At 40.3% G+C, this 21,071-nt stretch overlaps 1 protein-coding gene across 11 annotated transcripts in view; it reads left to right on the forward strand.

Annotated features, from left to right (window-relative positions):
* Positions 1–18,214, forward strand: part of ARID1B (AT-rich interaction domain 1B) — a 388,366-nt gene extending 370,152 nt beyond the window's left edge. For 6 of the 11 annotated variants that reach the window (XM_067542455.1, XM_067542461.1, XM_067542456.1 and 3 more), the window contains 6 exons: positions 2,157–2,307; positions 3,361–3,477; positions 6,324–6,420; positions 9,662–10,451; positions 12,131–12,261; positions 15,142–18,214. In XM_067542455.1, coding sequence (XP_067398556.1) covers positions 2,157–2,307; positions 3,361–3,477; positions 6,324–6,420; positions 9,662–10,451; positions 12,131–12,261; positions 15,142–16,872 — 3,017 coding nt within the window. In that variant the 3' untranslated portion in view covers positions 16,873–18,214. The remainder of the gene's footprint in view (positions 1–2,156; positions 2,308–3,360; positions 3,478–6,323; positions 6,421–9,661; positions 10,452–12,130; positions 12,262–15,141) is intronic. The other 5 variants (XM_067542458.1, XM_067542463.1, XM_067542462.1 and 2 more) reach the window with 2 other exon arrangements.
* Positions 18,215–21,071: the final 2,857 nt, after the last annotated feature.

Consider the following 21,071-nt stretch of genomic DNA (forward strand, 5'->3'; position numbering starts at 1 on the left):
GGGAGCCAAAAATCCACCGGCAGCTTCCTCTCCTCTCTCTCCCCAATCTTCCCCTCCCTCCCCCCCCCCCAGCTGCTGGTGGGGAACAGGGAGGCAAAAAGCCATGGGTGACTTCCCCCGCTTCAGGGAGGCAGCCAGCCGGGAGCCTGTGGGGCAGGACCTGCCAGCAGAGCTGAGAGAGCCAGTCTTAGCTCCGCACTCTGCCCCTTTTAGGTTGGTGGAAGCGCTGCTGGTGTGGACATGCACCACCGACCCAAGGAGGGTAGTATGGACATGCACCCACCCCAGTAATTACTGCGGTGGCTGTAAGTTGACCTAATATAGGTCGATTTACGTTTCTAGTGCAGACATACCTTTAAGCAAATCTCCTAACCTCTTTGCCTCAGATTACACAGCTATAAAATAGATATACTTAACTGGGTAGCACACAGAAGTGTTACAAGGTGTAATCAGTTAGGCATTTTGAGATCCTGTGGTGAAAGGTTCCACATAATTCAAAGTTTAGTGTTTTAGACATTTAAAATGAGAATAACGCTAAGGCTCTCTCAGTCCTCTGGTGCACTTCACTTGGGATCTTTCTGTGAATTTTAAAATGTCTTAGGAAAGAATAATTTGAGCTGTTCTCCTACATGCTTGTGTGTAGGAAAGTGGGAGGGGTAGGAAGAGGTGCAGCATTTGTAAAAGCAGAAGAGAAAAGAGCAAATGATGGAGGTGAAAGAGTATGAAGTGGCAGCTGAGAAAGGAGGTAACAGAGAGGAAAAGGACAAAGAGCAGAGAGAGGAGGAATGGTTATATACTGGTGTCACAAGTTTAAAAAATTAAAAGAGAAAGTGATGTTGATGAGACATTTGGAGCAGCAGCTGGTTTAGAGGCCTTATGTTTCCTTTAAATCTCGTACCTTTTGCCCTGGACCTGGGTACTGGAGAATTTCAGGGGAAATAACACCCTTTCCCGCTTAAACTTATTTTGATTTCCACAGCCACCTTGAGATCAGGCTGGCTTAATGCACCAATGCATTTAATGCATGCTGTTTATTTCACGTTTAGATTAGGTCAAAAGTGAAAATTAGTTTTATCATTTCATCTTAGGCTTCTCAGAAAGATGATCACGTGTGATTCATCAGATCTGTTCCCTCACTCGGCTCATTCTACTGAGAGTGTTACTGCATCTATAGAAAAGATTGGCAAGGTGGTGAATGCATACAAAAGCTTGGGGAACAATTCCAGGGCTTCCTATAGCATTTTCACCCACTGTGTTTAATACATATAACCCAATGTCTATGTCCTGGAATTAACAGAACTGCTTCTTTGATCCTTTATTGGAAGGGCCCCTAGTTCTCTGTTCTTTTCCTTGCTTTAGTTACAAATCTGGCCTGCTCTAAGGCAGCAAGTGACAGGAAGGGGAAAGCTTGGTTCGTTGAGAAGAAGTCCTGTTCTTCCTTTCCCAGAGGAGCCTTTGCTTCCTAACCTTCACCCACACTTCTGGGTTTTTTATATTAAATATCTCAAACTAGAGAGGTGAGATAGGGCTACTTCCTTGAATTCTTTGTTATTAAATGATGTCATGGCTGGTGCTGACCAAGTCTCTTCTTGCACCCTTGGAATTGTACCTAGGCTACATCCAGGATACAGGATCCTCTGCACAGACATCAACCCCATTTTTGTGTGTATGTTCTATAAGGGAAAGAAAACAGCCCCATGGCTACAGTGTGCTAATTAACGCCATGAGGCTAGCGCATAAGCCTTTCTAATATCTAGAGATTTGAGTTTTTGAGTCTGTGGTCAACATTGTTGGGCTAAGAAGTGCAAATGTGAACAGAGTCCAGCTTGAGTCTTTAAGACACTGAGGAGGAAGATAGCTTTCTACCTGGTGGGATTAATTCCCTCACATGAGGTTCCAAATCTGATTTTTTTTTTTAATTTGAAGTTATTTGATATTCTGCCCACTTTGCTGTTTCATCTTATCGATAGTGCTGATTCCTGTGCTTTCATCACTCTCCTAAAGTTTGTCAGACACCTAGTAATTCTGCATGGCAAAGTTAGGGCTTTCGTCGTTTTTTCAAAAGATGTCATTTAACAGACCTCGGAAGCGCATCTTTGAACACCAAAAATTAAATGTTTAATTTGCGGTTCTTCCGTTTTTACTTATTATTGCAGTGCCTGGAAGTAATGAGCCCTTCATGGCCCCTGGACAAATGCCCAATAGTGGAATACAAGACATCTATAATCAGACTCCATCTGGAGCAATGTCCAGCATGAGCATGAGCCAGCGGCAGCAGTTCCCTTATGGAAGTGGTTATGACAGGAGGTGAGTCAATCTTCAGCAAAAGGCAGGTCCTGTTAGTGGAAATGATACTGTCCTATTCTCCATTGCCCCATTGTCCCTTACAGAGAACTTAGCTGCCCTCACTTCCTGCAGCTGCTTACTAAATCACTGGGAGTCAAGCCACTGGTAATGAGAGAGTCCAGCTTTTTGCAGGAATTAATGAGGGAGTTGTCACACTTCAGAAGTCACTCAACCTACAGCTGATTAGCAAGTGGGTCTGTTTAACAGCTGCTTTTAGCAAGCTGTTGTGTTGCGCTTTGGCTTGCTAAAGTAGCGCTTGTGTTAGTCTTCTTGCCATGTTCATACCTAAATAGAAGATGTTGATTTTTTTTATAAAAAACAAAATATATATCTTTAAAATGTTTTGTTTGCTCTGCTGGTGACTAAAACTTCATTTGGAGCTTTCAGAGTCTATGAGTTATCTCTGTGCTGCCCTTCAGGTGTGTGACCATAGTGATCCTCTGTATAGAGGTTCAGTGGCTGTAGGTTTTAGATCCCCATAGGTCCAAATTTTAGTGAAGTGAAACCAAAATTTTGTCCCCTTTTCCTTATCTAGAGAAATGGTTTTTGGTTTTTTTTTTTTAAATCCATGGACTCACTGATGTCTGAACATTGGGAACAGGCAGAAAAGTTTGGGAGTGTTGCGTATACTGAGTTTTGCAGGATGTTTTGGAAGCTAAAACTGTAGAAAGTTGTTTTTCCCCCACCCCACTACCACCACCGTTGCCCTCAATTAGTTGTACAGTTTTGCTTCATTGTTAACAGTTCCTGATGGCAGCCAATGCGGTGCACAGTAAAGACCTCATGAGTTAATAGCAGGCCAGTTTTCACAATCAGTCTGAAGCAGTAGGAGTAGAATAACACAACTGTGATCATTTTGTTCAAGAAAAGCCATATTGCTTTGTTATCAGCCAGAGTGAAGGTCCCAGCAGAAGGTTTTAGGCCAGAAGAATCTTTTCCATGAAGTTATATTGATTTGATGATTTTGGAGAATAAGTGTTTTTTACAGAATGAGGTTTCCTTTGTCATTTTTAGGTCAGATCATGGGCTGGGTCCTGAAGGCAGTATGGGACCACCTGGTCAGAGCAACATGGTGCCTTCAAACAGTGACCCAAGCATGTACTCTCCTAATCGTTACCCTGGCCAGCAGAGGTGAACATTGATTTCTCTGTTTATAATATCTGCATGAACCAGATAACCCTAAATCCTGGCAGCTACTCAGTGCATGCCAACAGATATATTCAGCAGCTTGGTGTGTTATTTGTTTGTGTGTTCCTGTAGAGGTTTTTTCCATTTTTGTTTGTTCCATTGTGTTTGGTTTTTTTTTGTTTGTTTGTTTTGTTTTGTTTTTTGGGAGGGGAGAGGGGAAGAAGGGGGAGAGGTCTTTGACTTTGTGTTTCCATAGAAGTATAGATGTTAGAAAAGGAAAACACACAACCTTCTGTGAACTACAGGCGTGTACTCTATGTCATAATCTCAAATTGTCCATTCTAGTTTTAAATTATTCAAACTTTGAGGATTACACAACTTCCTTTAGGAGGTGGCCATTCTATTGTCTAAGTAACACTTCAGCATTTCCTGACATATAGCCTCCATTTTCCTTTGCTCAGTTTCATCTCATTACTCTGTTATATTACCTCAGACAACCCTAGACAATTCTTATCAGTTAAATAGTTCTTCTGACATTGCTTAGATAATCTCTGTGTCTGGCCTGCTTTTCAGAGATATTGAACTCCTACCACTCTCACAGAAGTCAGTGAGAGCTGTGGATTTTCAGCACCTTTGAAAGTCAGGCCATGTTAGTTCTTTTAATTCTTTCTGATAAATCAAATTCTCCAGCCCTTTCATCTTTTTTGCTCCTCTTTCCTGTATACCCCTTGAACATATTGTGGTGTCCAGAACTGCACTGAAAATTCGAGATATGGTCTCTTTCGTACTGTATACAAAGGGACTGCTAACATCCTAGTCTGTGACAGGACACTGCCCAGACTTAAAATGATTTTTTTATGTCACCGTATCACACTGCAAACTCATACCCAATTTGCTATCCACCACCAGCGGCAGGTATTTAACATCCTTTCTGCTTTTCATGTATTTCCCTTCATTTTCTCTGTTTCATAAAAAATAATAATTAAAAGAATGCACAGTTAAGCATTCAAAAATCAGGAAGTGCCACGGGTAAGTTTCTAAGTGCAATCTTAACTCTGTACTTTATGACACAGTATTTAATTGAATGATGTACTATTCCTCACAAAAGAACAATATGTCGTCATTGAGGCCCTATGTAAATTGCAGGTTTAAAAAAATTACATCATCATCACAGGCAAGTGTTGGAATTTCACAGGATAGGTGCTCCTGTGATTTTTCCAACAGTGGAGAGGCAGACACAGTCATCCACCGCATGGCACCAGCCTCCGAGGCCTGTCTCACTCTGTGCTCTGATTCAGCCCTGGCCACTGTGGCTGCTTCCTGATTGGTTGGCCGGTGGGGACGTGGGGTGGCAATAACAATACACAGCAGTTAGAAGCCCTGCCCTGGCCCACCCCGCAGCAGTCATTGGCAGGCCTGCGGGGGAGACAGTGGGAGCTGAGACTGGGACTGGGATCCTCTGCTTGGAGCATGGGCAACTGTATGAGGGGGCCCTGCCTGGTGGGAGGATCGGGTTGTGAGACTGGGATCCATCCCCATCAATCCCCCCACACGGAAGGGCCCCCTTCGCGCACGCACACACAACCTAATCCCCTCGTTGGTGCAGGGCTCCCTTCAACACCCTTATCCCCTGCTGGGGCAAGCCCCCTTATATAAGGGTTGCCACCTTTCTAATGGCTGGTTACCGGGCCCCCAAAACCTTGATCCCTGCTCTGCCTCTTCCCTCGAGGCCCTGCCCCCTTTTCTGCTGCTTCCCCCCAGGCCCCACTTCTTTTTCTGCCTCTTCCTCCCAAGGTTCCATCCTTGCATGCCTTGAGCTGCACAAACAGCCTGGCCTCAGAGGTGGCAGTGGCGGCTGCTGCGCTGTCTCCTTCCTTCCACTTAAGGTTGCCATAAATAAAAAAAACTGGGTATCAGGGCTTGTCAAATTGCACCTGGAAACACAAGCCGGAACCTGCACTGTCCCGGTGAAACTGGACAGGTGGCAACTCTGTGTCTCTGCTCATGCTCCAAGCAGTGGATCTGCTCTCAGTTCAACAGATAACTAGTCTCAATTCCTATGGTGTCTCACCCAGGCCTGCCAGAGATTGCTGTTAGGCCAGCCAAGGTTCCTAATCACCATGCATTGTCAGCACCACTCTCCACTGCTTGGCTCCAGTGCATAACTGTTGCATCTTGAAACATTTTTCATAGTTTTATACTTAATCTCATTTTGTGCCATTTCGGTCCAACAAAAATGACAAATTCAGTTTAAACCAATATTTAAAATATTTGTTATATTCTATGGTCTTTAATGTTCCAAAAAGTGAGTTTCTTGATGAGACCCACTCTTTAAACTGTTTAACATTTGAACATGCGATCTTTCCGCTGTCGGTCAGGTACTTTATCTACTAGAATATATAGCCTGCTTCACTCTGTTATAACTGTATTGCTTTATACTCTGTGTAGTACTTCCTTCCAGTATATCCCTGCTGCTGACTTCCACCAGTAGTCTTAATGCTGAATTTGTGCAATGCATGAGAGCTCCTAGCTGTTGGAATTCAAGGAATTTAATTGGTGTTGTACAGGTCACACACAATCCAGAAGAGGGTTTGCTGGCTCCCTTAATTTTCCTATCACCTTTGCGGGGGGTGTCAAACAACTTTGGCAACATGCCCAAAAAGGTGTCACTATCCATTATAACAGTTAAATTACTATCACTATGCTAAGAGTCTTGATATGGAAATTAGGTGGTATGGTAAAGAGAATGTGGCCATCTTTAAGGTGTAGAATCATCAGAGCAATTTCATTTTACCAGTGGCTTGGAAGTTCCAACAGTACTAAGTGCTGATTTGAATGCATCATTCTAGGCATGAGCCATATGGGCAGCAATATCCAGGGCAAGGGCCTCCCTCAGGACAACCACCATATGGAGGACATCAACCTGGAATGTATTCACAGCAGCAGGTAAAAGAGGTGGAACCACCTGTGTTCATGACATTTATTTTGTAAATATCATCCCCCCAAAATATACTTTATAATACAATATTAAAATAAATCCTTACATGCATGTAGTATTTGCACAGGTGAGCTACATAGTGTGGGCCAGAATCAGGGCCTATTTTAGCAGCGGATGTGCTAGAACAAGGCCCTGTACTACTTATGTTGAAGGGTGTAATTCAAAGTTGAGATTCTGTGGTGTGGAGTCTGTGACAGGTGAAAGCCCCAGGCACAGCAAGCAGGCAGATCAAAACACTGATTCATAGGCTAAGAATATTGCATCACCCAGCTTGCAGAAACAAATAGGAAAGCTGCTGACTGGCAGAGTAGAAAGCACTCCTGTCAAGCAGGCAACTAAATCCAAAGGAAATCTGGCAGGAAGAGAAAGGCTCAAGCCTCGTATTTGCTGAGGCTGGCAAAGAGTATCACACAGATAATCCAAGACGATCATGAAACCCGCATGAGAGAGAATCATGTACTTTGAATGTATATCAGACGATATATTCCAAATATATTACTAACATTGAAAAAATATTTTAAACAGTCATACGTGAGCCTTTCTGTAATATATAAAATATACAGAAAATATTGGCAAATATGTTTCATGTTTCTAGACATAGGTTTTGTAAAATGCTTCGGTAATGTGTCTAGAAATCCTGACCCCATTAAAGTAATTGGCAAAGATCCCATTGACTTCAGTGGGGCCAGGATTTCACCCGTGTATGATAAAGTGGTTGGTACTCACTCCATAGTTAAGGCTGATGCTAGGTTCCTACAATAAGAGATTTTCAGACATTCCAAGGTTCCCGAAAAATAAATTGATCTTCCAGAAATTTCACATACCACATCTCAGTGTGGGGCAGAAGTTTTCTAGGAAGTTCAGTAAAAATCAGAAGTGGAGCTCTAAAATTTGCAGTATTTTGAAAATGTATCAAAAATTCATTTTTGAAATATTATACTACTTTTTCTGTCATCTCCAAAATGGCCTGGTCAAGAAACTCCACATTTGTTTTGTTGATCTTGCTGAGGTGCAATGTTTTTAGTAGCTTGGGGTGATTCAGTAGAGAAATTACAAAGATCAGTAACCAAAATAGCATGCGATAACCCACTCTACAATATCCCGAGAATGAGTTAATGATATGCTCATTAAAGACGGGAGCTCCCTAAACTTTGCAAAAATATATAGTCAAACTAATTTTATTAAGAAAATAAAATCTCATTTCTTATTCTAGGTATCCATTTCCAGTAATCTCCAAATAATGTATTATTTTGACTCATGTATATTTTGTCACATTTTAGGGGGCAAAATTAAGGTTAGGCTGGTGGTGTGAAGTAGGGTAGGGGTGAAAGTTAATGACTGAATTACTATAGTGGGAACCTCCTTTATATAGGTATCATTGACATGCTGTCTTTTTGACCGGCTATATCCCTTTTTACACCTATATCCACCCTCTGAGTTATCTGACGGCCAGAGACCCCCAATCCAGCAAACACATCCATGCTTAACTTTAACCATGTCAGAAGTCCCATTGAAGTAGGATTACTCACATGTTTTAAATTAAGCGTGTGCACAAGTGTTGCAGGATCAGGGTCTAAGTGGATTGATGCATAACCATTGAATTTGAAACTGTGGTGCAATTTAGACAATTATGTATATAATGCCTGTTTTCTATGTATCTTGCATTAGAGTTCATGTCACAGACCCAGTATATTATATAGATGTGTAGGACCTAAAGCAATCCATGGACCCTTTGTTTCTGAAATAGCTTGACAGCTCAGTGGCAAATTAAAACTTCCATACAGCTCAGTGGTTAGGATTTTACATGCATCAGAGTCAGAAAATGAGAGTTAATGGTTCCCATAGCAATTCTAACTGACCCACACTGCATACATACCGAATTTTGTATGATGTTAACTTCAGTACATTAGTATACATTGTGCAATGTGACTGAGTTAAGGTTTCTGTGGGAGCCATAACTTTGAGTTTACCATAGATCATGTATTCAAAAAACTGCACATTTAATTCACATTTCTTGCCTCACAGCATTGAGTGTGGCTCGAACTGTGAAACAAACTCCCCCAGGAACTAAGGACCATTACAACCTCTCCGCTTTCCACTCCAACTACAAGGCACAGTTCTTCAACCTTCCTTCTCTAACGTAAACACAGAGCAGCATGCACAGTTAAAAACAAAATATCAACCCTATCAAAACAAAACAAAACACTACACTGTGCCCACAATTCTCCCCCTTGAGAGGGAAGATGAGACAGATAGAACCGCACGTGGCAGATGTTAGTCATGTCACTTCATGCACTACTGGAAGGTGCTCAGATACTATGGTGATGCGGACCACATAAGAACCTCTATAGAATAAAATAGAATTTTTCAATTTAACTGATGGAATAGTCACACATGAAGTGTGATTGGGGGGATTCAGAGAGAGGGATTCATCTTCTTGGCAGGGATACATGGAGGTTTTGGAACACTAGACATAAGTGATTGTGTTTCCACCACCTGTCTTGCCTGACTTACGCTCTGTTTCAAACTCTAGTGTCCCAGATACACACTTGCAGAAGCATCATGCCTTGGGATGTTAGAAGTCTTTTTAAACTTGTCCTCCAAGAAGACTAAGTTTGTGACAAGTTTGGAACTTTAAATTAAAGTGGGTTTTTTTTTTTAATAGTTCAAGCATAAAAAAACCTCTGAAAAAAATACCTTAGCTGGTGAAGATAATTTCTTTTTCATGCCTAGATGTGTCCTAAGTGACCAATAGAATTTTATCAAACTTGCAAAAAATTCATCCCTGGATTGACAAATTCTAGCCAGAGGTAATTTTATTAAAATCTAAGTTTACAGCCACATCAAAATAGGGCCTTAAAATGAAAGCTGGCTCAACCATAACCATAGCATTGCTAGCCTGATTCTATAGAGCATTTTGTCCAGCCTAAGAACCTTTCACTTTTAAAATGAGCTTTCTGCCAATTCATGTATGTTTTTGTATGATAGGAAAAGAAACAAACCTTTTGTTTAAAAAATAATTATAAAATTACTATTGTAACACTTCCTATGTAACGTGTTCATTCTGAAATATTACCTTTATATTAGTGTGTGAAATCTAAGGATGCCAATAACTTTTTAAAAATACATATTAAAGATCATCCCGACTGTCAACATGAATGAACTTTTCTCCAAAACATTCTTTTTCAGAACTATAAGCGTCATATGGATGGCATGTATGGGCCTCCAGCAAAACGCCACGAAGGGGATTTGTATAACATGCAGTATGGCAATCAGCAGCAAGAAATGTATAACCAGTACAGCAACACTTACTCTGGACCAGACAGGAGGCCTATGCAGGGACAGTATCCATATCCTTATAACAGAGAGAGGATGCAGGGCCCAGGACAAATGCAGCAGCATGGAATACCTCCCCAGATGATCGGTGGCCCCATGCAGTCATCATCCACCAGTGAAGGTCCTCAGCAGAACATGTGGCCAACACGAAATGATATGCCTTACCCTTACCAGAATAGGCAAGGCCCTGCAGTCCCTGCACAGGCCCCACCCTATCCAGGGATGAACCGTACTGATGATATGATGGTACCTGACCAGAGGATAAACCACGAGAGTCAGTGGCCTTCTCATGTCAACCAACGTCAGCCTTCTTATATGTCATCCTCAGCCTCCATGCAACCTATCACTCGACCTCCTCAGTCGTCCTACCAGACGCCGCCCTCAATGCCAAACCACATCTCTAGGGCTCCAAGTCCAGCATCCTTCCAGCGCTCTTTGGAGAACCGTATGTCTCCAAGCAAGTCTCCTTTCCTCCCCTCCATGAAGATGCAGAAGGTGATACCCACAGTTCCAGTGTCACAAGTCACAGGACCTCCACCCCAGCCACCACCAATTAGGCGAGAAATTACTTTCCCTCCCGGCTCTGTAGAAGCATCCCAACCAGTCTTAAAACCAAGACGAAAGATTACCTCAAAAGATATTGGTGAGCGTCAAAGGTCCAAATACAGAAATAGTAATAAAAAATCTGGTTTCAGTTTTGATTTTCTTTTTTCTGCTTTGAGTTTATGATCTTGCTTTGAAAGTTAACTCGGCTAAATGTAAAGTGATTGTGTTCTGTTAAAACATAATATTATCAGGAAACTTGTACAGCATGGGTGATCGTCCTACAAGTCAAACACAGCTCAGCAAATGCTATATGGGACGTCAGCTATTGGGACCAAAAGGAGCATGGAATGTTGGGACCTGTAGTCTCCACAGGTCTATCTTTGTATTAAAGATTAAGGCAGTCTCAGACTCTCAAATATCATGTGTTAGCTGCTACCCTACAGCACCAGTGGAATGGTCAGTGCGACCATCAACTGAGCAAAGTTTGTTCTTGTGGTACAGAAAGCCTACCAGAGCACATTGTTGTTGCATTGTTTACTTACATTCACACACCTTCATTTAAATGGCCTTTTGTTTTTTGATGGCAAGGCTTAAATCCAGCCAGGATAAGAATTTCCCCTGAAACTCTGATGGTGAGGCTCTGTGTTGTTGGTGGAGATGGGTTTTCTGTGGCTGAGGGGCAAATGCACTTGAAGGTAGAAATGTGCTGTTAGAGGTGATATTTTGGGGGAAGGTGGAAACCTGTCAGTGTGAAATCATACTGGTAAGATTCAAGAGGCCATTCTGACTTGGCATACTATGTAACCGTCTGTCCAGTGCAGGGATGTTAGTGTAGGATCTCAGTGACTTGAGTCATGCGCTATATTTTTATCACAGTTGGGGCTTTCTTAATGTTTGGATAGAGCCTGGTTGCATCTCATAGATAAGCATGGAAAATATTCATAAAAACTACTCAAATAATCTAAGAAAGACTTTTTTTTTTAAATATAAGAATTATTTTAATCTTTCCGGGGGAGATTATATTTTATAGCATCAACTATGATTTATTGCTCACTCCCATAATATTTACTCTTGTATAATTGAGAGTTTATTATTTTTCTCCACAAAGATTTCCTCTTTTGACTGAACCCATTACTACACTTCACTCGTTCAAGTTCCCACTTCTATTTTGACTTATTTTGTTGTGTCCTTTCCTCTGCCCCTTCCTGTTGGTAGATTGACATATGTGAGGCCCTCTTAGGTGCAGCTTCCATCATGTCAGTGTCCCAGCTAACCTGAGTTACCAGAATAGCAGCCACTAAAACACCTGGCTGTTATTACTGATTTTGAATACTTGCTGTATGATCTCTGCAGTGCTGCACCAATTAAATACATCTCCGTGTGATAAAGATACATCCAGCATTCCTTCCAGCTGCCACCCCAACACGGGAGTGATCATTGGATTCTTTGTTTTGTTTAACTTGTTTCTTAGATTTTTCAACTATTCAAATGACTCATAACTATCTCAGCATGTACAAAAGCAAGAAAAACTGCCAGTTTCAAACACTCACTAGAAACAAGGCTCACATCCGTTCTGCCAGAAAGGCAGAAGAACTAGACTACATGTTGGAAGCAATGATGCTCAGTGCCGTAATTTAGAACCTGAACACACCAAGGGTAGCAAAGCACCAATTTGTAGTCTCTGAAGTCAGCATGTCAGAGGTCTTTCTCGAAACTCCACCAGCTCTCCTCTAGAAAGGACTGCTACTAATAATTTTTTCTTCTCTCATTCTCCAGTAACTCCAGAGGCCTGGCGAGTGATGATGTCTCTTAAATCTGGCCTTTTGGCTGAAAGTACCTGGGCTCTAGACACTATTAATATTCTTCTGTATGATGACAGCACTGTTGCTACTTTCAACCTTTCGCAGGTAGGTGAAATGGCACTTTATCTCTCAACCTGATAAGGTCAAAAATCCAAATTGAGGGACACAAGAAAATGATTGAGTCCTGTAAAATTAATTATCATTAGTGTAAATTAAAAATGTAAATTAAAAGAGTCCATAATCTCAATTTTGCTGCTTGAGCATCAATGAACTGCAAGAAGAACCCAGGCTGGTGTGGGATAGGGTAGATTGTAAGCTTAAAATGAGGGGTATCCCTTGTGAAAATGGATAGTTTCATGGAACATTTCAGCATTGGGAGAAGGCAAATGTCCATGAATACATACTCATCAGCATAGTGTGAGGGCAGTGCAGGGAAACTACCATGAGTCAGTGGTATAGCAAAGTGGCTGTTGCAGGAAACGGAGGGTTACAAAACTGTGCATGAAATTGATTTGAGATATTCTTTGGCTCAGGTACACATGGACTGTTAGCACCAGGCATGCCAGGATGCTGATTTTTTTTAAACTGGACCTTTACAAAAATGAGGAATTATGTTTTCACAAAAGGGGTCACGTAACGCTACAAAAACCAAAATCCCCTATTTATCTACAAGCCATGTATAACAGGATGTAATGATGTAAGCTTCTCCTACACTACCTTCTAGTATTTCTCAGCCTTGCTCTAGTAGTCAAGGTAGCAGATATTGTGCTGATGAGCATGATCTAAGAATCTTTGTTAGATAGACTAGAGTAGATTAGAGTCTATTTAGTTTCTGTGACACATTTAATCCTTGGCTTTTTTTGCTGAGGTTTTGTGCCAGTCTGGCAGCAATTTTTAATATAGTCTACTAGAATTGGGTCTTAAACCTCCAATTTATTTCACATAAAACACTGAATAGCCATCTGTTAGTTATGTTTTTGGGGTACTAATATCTTAGGCTTGATTTGAACCGCTGGTTGAAACTCCATATGATGTTTGGAAATTCCTACAGTTATTAAATATAGATTTTTATTTGGGATGGGGTTGTTTTTAAGTCTTTGAGGTTTTGGAAATCTGAAGAGAACCATGGAACATGAACAAATTTGTCCAGCCAAGAAAATAAAACTATTGTAGAAAATTACAAATTGGAAATAAGATGGGACATCAAATGAAAAGTATATATTTTCACTGAATAGTTATTATCAGGGATCCTAGTTTTCCATGATATAAAAACCAACGTTCTCTGATTAAAAAAACCATAAAAATCTGAGTTTTTCTGTGATTAATATTAAACACTGAACTTTAGTTTCCCTAGCCACAATATATATAGGTAACAGTTAAACAGTGTTTTATTGATATGTTTACAATAAGCAAGTTCAAAACCTACTGGTGCCATCAATCATTATAATAAAATAAAATTAAGAGAATTGCAGTTTGTATTTCTTAAATATATCAAATACTTCTATATCTGTATTCTATATTTTCAGAAAATTGTTTTTTTAAAATGCACAAAAACATTGGGATGATCCAATCACAGTACATCGTTTACTATTATTGATGGCCCTGCTGTTTGAGCCTCTTGTTTTTCATTTCTTTTCATTCAGTTTATGTTTAGCGCTTTCCATGTGTTCTACAATCGTCTCTCTTCTAACATAATCTACAGCCTTGCTTTAGCTTGAACCAGCACATTACCATCAACGTGAAACTTGTCCTTGCCAAACTCAGTGACATGGTCTTTAGGGGTGATTTTTAAAGTTTTCAGCATCTTTTCATAACTTTACTTACTCATGTCTGGAGGCTGAAGTGAAATTTGAGATGCATTAAAACACAAAGCCCTGTATATGTCACTGAGTAACCTGTGTACACTGGAAGCAGTTTATGGAGTGTGTTTAGTTATGTAAATTTTAAGCACATTAGAAAATCAACCACAAGAGGGGGAGGTTGCACACACTGAGTGAGTGACACTGATATGTTCAGTGAAATTTAGTTAATAGTTAATACATGTTTTTATTTTTTTAACAAAATGTAAAAACTAAAGGTTCTCTGTAAAAACACAAATTCCACATTTTTCCATGGCAAATGGATTTCTAGGATCCCTGGTTATTATTCCATAGGTGTTAAGTACAATTATTAGGCAGATGTTCAGAGCTGACTGTAGTAACAATAATTCATCTTTTACACGAAGCCACTGAGGGTGAACCAGCACCAAGAATCCAAATGTTGCCCTCCAATAGTGCAATAATTACACATTAATCCAGGATTAAACACAAATTTTGAGGGTATTTCATAGCATGGTGATCTGCCAGCCGGTAACAGCTTTCAAATATGCATGGACATAATGAAAACTATTCTAGTATATACATCTTACTAGGGGGAGAGTAACACCTAGAATCAGCATTGTCAGAGTCCCACACATTGGAAGGTTGGTTAGAAACAGTAGATCAGGTCCTCAGTGTATGTAAATCATCTTAGCTCAGTTGAAGTCAGAGAATCTATGACAGTGTACACCTACGGAGGAATGGACACAAATGAAGAATTTCCTTTAGTAAATGTTTATCATTCAAGGCTTGGCTGTCAGTAGTTTTATGGGATGTGTGAAAATGTTCATAGAAATATATATGCAGTGGTTTTGTAGCCATGTTGGTCCCAGGATATTAGAGAGACAAGGTGGGTGAGGTAATATTTTTGATTGGACCAACTTCTGGATTGGTGAAAGAGACCAGCTTTTGAGCTTACACAGAGCTCTTCTTCAGGTCTGGGAAACTAATTCAGAGTATCACAGCTAAATACAAAGTGGAACAGATTGTTTAGGATACGTAGTTAACACGTATTCAAGGGACCATTCAAGGTGAAGTGGAAATATGCTCATTGCTACTAACACAATTCCACACAGTCTGATATAGTCATCTCATTTTATGTCTTGTGTTTCATTTTTTCTCCCTCCAGTTATCTGGATTTCTTGAGCTTTTGGTAGAATATTTTAGAAAATGCCTGATTGACATTTTTGGAATCCTTATGGAATATGAAGTGGGAGATCCTGGTCAAAAAGCACTTGATCACAACGCAGTCAAGAAAGATGACAGCCAGTCCTTGCCAGTGGATACTGGAAAAGAGGAGGAAAATGATGAATGTATTGACTACTTTGATGAAGAGGAGGAGGAAGAGGAGGAGGAGGAGGATGAAAATGAAAAAACAGAAGGAGAAGAAAAGAGCACTGTTTTTGCCATTCCCAGTGCCATTGCTGATCCAAGTGAGAGGCCAAAACAAGCCAGTAAATTTGACAAGCTGCCAATAAAGATTGTAAAGAAAAATAATCTATTTGTTGTTGACAGATCTGACAAACTGGGGCGTGTTCAGGAATTCAGCAGTGGGCTTCTCCACTGGCAGCTTGGTGGGGGCGATACAACTGAACACATCCAGACTCATTTTGAGAGCAAGATGGAGATTCCTCCACGTAGGAGGGCCCCTCCTCCCTTGAACTCTCCAAGCAAAAAGAAGGATCTGGAGGGGAAAGGTGAATCTGAAGAACAACAGGAAAAAAGTATAACAGCTACCATCGATGATGTCCTGTCAGCTCGACCAGGAGCATTGCCCGAAGACTCAAACCCTGGTTCCCAGACAGAGAGTAGTAAATTTCCCTTTGGGATTCATCAAGCCAAAAGCCACCGGAATATTAAACTGCTAGAGGATGAGCCAAGGAGCCGGGATGAGACTCCTCTATGCACCATAACTCATTGGCAAGACTCCTTGGCTAAGCGTTGCATCTGTGTGTCAAATATCATCCGTAGCTTGTCTTTTGTGCCTGGCAATGACGCCGAAATGTCCAAACATCCAGGCTTGGTGCTGATCCTGGGAAAGTTGATCCTCCTTCACCATGAGCATCCGGAAAGAAAGCGAGCGCCACAGACATATGAGAAAGAGGAAGAGGAGGACAAAGGGGTGGCCTGCAGCAAGGATGAGTGGTGGTGGGACTGCCTCGAGGTCTTGAGGGATAATACATTGGTCACATTAGCCAACATTTCTGGGCAGCTAGACTTGTCTGCTTACACAGAAAGCATCTGTTTGCCAATTTTGGATGGCTTGCTGCACTGGATGGTGTGCCCATCTGCAGAGGCACAGGATCCTTTTCCAACTGTGGGGCCCAACTCAGTCCTATCGCCTCAAAGACTTGTGCTGGAGACCCTGTGTAAGCTCAGTATCCAGGACAATAATGTGGACCTTATCTTGGCCACTCCCCCATTCAGTCGTCAGGAGAAACTCTACGCTACTTTAGTTAGGTACGTTGGGGACCGCAAAAACCCAGTCTGCCGAGAAATGTCCATGGCTCTCTTATCGAACCTTGCCCAGGGGGACACGTTAGCAGCAAGGGCAATAGCTGTGCAGAAGGGAAGCATTGGAAACTTGATAAGTTTCCTGGAGGATGGGGTCACGATGGCCCAGTACCAACAGAGCCAGCATAACCTCATGCACATGCAGCCTCCACCTTTGGAGCCACCTAGCGTAGACATGATGTGCAGGGCAGCCAAGGCCTTGCTGGCCATGGCTAGAGTGGACGAGAACCGCTCAGAGTTCCTTTTGCATGAGGGTCGTTTGCTGGATATCTCAATATCTGCTGTCCTGAACTCTCTGGTTGCATCTGTCATCTGTGATGTACTTTTTCAGATTGGGCAGTTATGACATAAGTGAGAAGCCAAGCATGTGTGAGTGGAGATTAGAGGATCACATATAACTGGCTGTTTTCTGTTCTTGTTTATCCAGCGTAGGAAGAAGGAAAAAAAAAAAAAGAATCTTTGCTCCTCTGCCCCATTCACTATTTACCAATTGGGAATTAAAGAAATTATTAATTTGAACAGTTATGAAATTAATATTTGCTGTCTGTGTATGAGTACATCTTTTATTTTATTTTTTTTAACCAAAGTTGCTGTCTAGTACATTCAAAGGTCACACTTTTTTTCCATAGATTATCCTTTTCAATGTTCTTTTCCATGTTTGTATTACATATTTTTTGGGAAGCGAACCTAGTAACTTTAAAAAAAAAAATTGTGGCAAACCATTGTATGATGGGGGGGAAAGAAATCTCACCATTTTGAAATGAAAAGGTGAAAAATAACCAACATACCAAGTTCCTGTGTGTTTTATTTTTTCAAAAAAAGGAAAAATAAAAATAACTGTACACCATCACCCAAAGCTCTGTGCAATAGAAAATTCTAGTGATGTAGGTATAGGGGATCAAGGAGGGTGTCAGTCAGTAGTCAAAATACAAAATGATATTGGTTTCTCCACAGGAGAAATGGTTACATTAGGCTAGGAGCAAAACAAAAATAATGTTTTTAAAGTTTAAAAGATTTTAAACACATACCTGACGACGATAAACGTAAATTGCTTCCTCACCAGAACTGTCTCGTCTGTTGTTTGACCTTCCACAATGACAGTTCTTCACAATTCCTTTAATCATTTTTTTTAAATATTTTTTTTATTGCCTAAGGGCCGTGATGTATATAGAAGTTGTACATTAAACATGCCCTCATCTATTTTTTTTTAAGTACAAAGCTTTTAGTTTCTTTTTCATAATGTGGTAATTCCAAAGTGACAGTAGAATTATTTTTTTTCCTTTCATTTGGGCCATATCTCCAAAAAACAAAAAAAACAAAAAAAACCCGAGGGTAATGTACAAGTTTCTGTATGTATAAAGTCATGCTCTATTTCGGGAGAGCAACCGATCACAATTTGCTTTATAAATCAAGGTGTGGAAATGGTTACGTATGGATGATTTAAGAAAATGGTTACCAGTCTACAGACAAAAAATATATACAGAAAAAAAGGAAGAAACACAACTTCAAAGATTTTTCAGTGATGAAAATCCGCATTTGTATTTCAAGATAATGTAGTTAAAAAAGGAAAAAAAACTTGATGTAAATTCCTCCTTTTCCTCTGGCTTAATGAATATCATTTATTCAGTATAAAATCTTTATATGTTCCACATGTTAAGAATAAATGTACATTAAATCTTGTTAAGCACTGTGATGGGTGTTCTTGAATAATGTTCTAGTTTCCATGTGGTGTACCAAAAAACAAATAAGTTACAAGAAACTGCAATAATAGTTATTCTCTTCTTCCCTACCCTTATGATTACAACTTTAAAAAAAATTATTCTGTAATATTAATCAAATGATGCAGTAATTGACTCTCCTTTTGAAAGACTCTTAGATCACAGAGAATAGATGCCAATTATTACTTATATAAAGGGTGATCATAAAAGCAGAAGATATGATTAGTTGGTGATAGTGTTGACTTAGCAGGCGTCCTCTGCTTTCTAAGGCCAGGGATCATAAAGAGCACGTTAGAAAGAGGGACACACGCAATTTTTGTTAAAGCCATAACCAACTTGAAGAAATGGATCTGTACTAACTACCTGAAATTCTCTCTGCCAGCTAAAGGCACAATGCACCTGAGTGATGTGGGCATTCACAATAAACACACACATACTCCTTGATATTGTATGTGTTATTGCATGCTTGCAACACTAATGGCATCTCACTCTGAGAGGCTGAGCCCCTGGAACTCACATTGAAGTGGATCAGGCTTTAATACAACACATCCATTGTTATAACTGGTGGGAGATGCCCTTTTAAATTCCAGGATTTATCTGGTTTCAGATGTATCCATTCTCTTCCCTCCACCACTCACCTGGTGATCATCTGGTTACTGAATATTGTTCACATTATTCATTGTTGAATATTCAACCAGAATATTTTTTGCTGTTTCATCTTGGATCATTGACTTTGTTAGTGTGATCATAAAAAGCTAATAATAATCAATTTATCTGGAATTGCTGCATAAATACACTGTTAGTGGATATCCTCCTCCACTCTCCAATCACAGCACAGAGGTACTTGAGAATTACTACTCCCATAGGCCTACTGTTCGTCTTCGTATAGCTCACTCTAACGCATTAATATATGGCAGCAAGTTTCATAGACAGGTAAAGTATATACAATTATAATCCAAGTTTGAAACGTGACTCCCTAGTGTCACGAAAAGTAATTTTTCCTTTAGTTTTTTTATATAGTAATCTATCCACTCCCACCTCACCTGCTGTAACAGTCTTTTTTTCTTTGCATAACAGTGCATTCAGAAATATATGTTGAATTATAACCCATTTGTAACTCTTCATCACACAAAGAGGCATACAACTTAAAATCAGGGCAGGGAGAAGCAGTACCCAATACTATTCTTAGTTCCTAGCACTGTTTTACTGAGTGATACTACCCAGTATATGGATGCAGGCTGTTAGCTAAACCCTAAATTGATCTGTAATCCGTCCTTTCCTGTACTTTTTCTATGTCTACTGGCTGATCAAAGGTAGGAAACAAAAAATGTTTTGGGGCCTTTTTTATACTAGCTTCCCCCCCAAATTTCTCACCATTGCTACTACTACAGGAACTGCACCAATGCTAAAACATCAGGACATCAGCAATATTTTAACCAGTGTCATTCAGATCTGCTTGGTGCAGGTTTAGACAGCATGGTGATAAAAGCACGGCAGCCACAGGATCCCTATCTACAGTAGTGCTACCACCAGTTCAGTTGTGTCAGCGGTAGAAATGCTGGGAAAGGAGGAGAGAAGATTTGTATAGAGACAGCATGAGTTTGGTCAATTTGCAGTCAAGGTGATAGCAGGAGATCTAACTCATTAGATAATGTTGCAATACCAGTGGAAAAGTTTTACTGTTTCTCTCCTCTTCTAATTTAATACATAGCTTGCAATTTTCCAACCAATGCTGACCAAGTGAAGCCTTTGGAGAAGATTTTATATCAGAGTCACAAATTTCAGGGTCTTTCTAATTGGCTTGTGAACAAATCTGAGCTGCTTGTGGCATTTGTTCCTACAAGAATTATTCTTTTAAAAGATTAAATACCAGAGAGTAGCAAAAACGTGTAGAGTTCACTGCTTTTCCAGCAGTGAGAGCATAAATGCTGTGCAGAAGGCTGAGAATAACATAAACAAAAGGGTCACAATGTTTGAAATCTTACTGTAAGCTGAAAATGTTATGTAAAAAGAGTGTTATTTTAAAGCAGTAATCGTAAAATAGAAATAACTGGGTGTTACCTATTGATAAATCACCTGTTCCTTTGGCAGACCCAATCAACTAATTTTATATGGATTTAAAATGTAGATACCATATATGTGGAGTCACTGGAGTCTTATTGACCAATGTGCTCCATAACCACTTTAGGAACCAAGATCTGACTATCCCTTTAAAAAGAAACAAATATTGTTCCTTTTAATCTCTAATCCCCTGTTTCCCACGCATTTGTGTAAAGGAAAGCATCCTGACCCAAGAGCATTATGTCTTCAGCTATCAGGAAGCAAGGAGGGAAAAGGAACTCATTCACAGTTGTAATAACCATCCACTTCCTCCTCCCCATTTTTATGCTGGAAGCAAAGGTCTCCATGTTTTATTCCATCACTATCTGAGTATTTTCTTTGTCCTTCAAGTGCCCAGAGATGGGGAAAGAAAAGAGTTACCTATGGAGAAATAGCAACAAATAAAAACACAATGATCCAGATTCTTGTTTATACTTAGATCCTTCTATGACACTCTGGCAGTGTAATGCATTCTTTTATTGCCAAAAGGGTGTAAAGGTGCTTTAGTGTAAATAAGAATCAGGTGCACCCGTGGCTTTTGACACACCTTCACCCCAAGTCAGGGCCCTGTCACGATGGGGATATCCATCTGTCTTAGATCCACACGCATGTATCCCATTCTGTTTGCAGCACGGCTGTTTCATTCTAAAGTTGGTGTTAATGTTGGTCAGTAGAAGCCAAGCATTCATCTCTGCACAGCTGCTGCTGTCCATCCTTACAAAGGGAA

Source organism: Emydura macquarii, unplaced genomic scaffold, assembly GCF_026122565.2.
Source record: "Emydura macquarii macquarii isolate MOO-44397 ecotype Brisbane River unplaced genomic scaffold, CSIRO-AGI_Emac_v2 contig_705, whole genome shotgun sequence".
NCBI lineage: Eukaryota > Metazoa > Chordata > Testudines > Chelidae > Emydura > Emydura macquarii.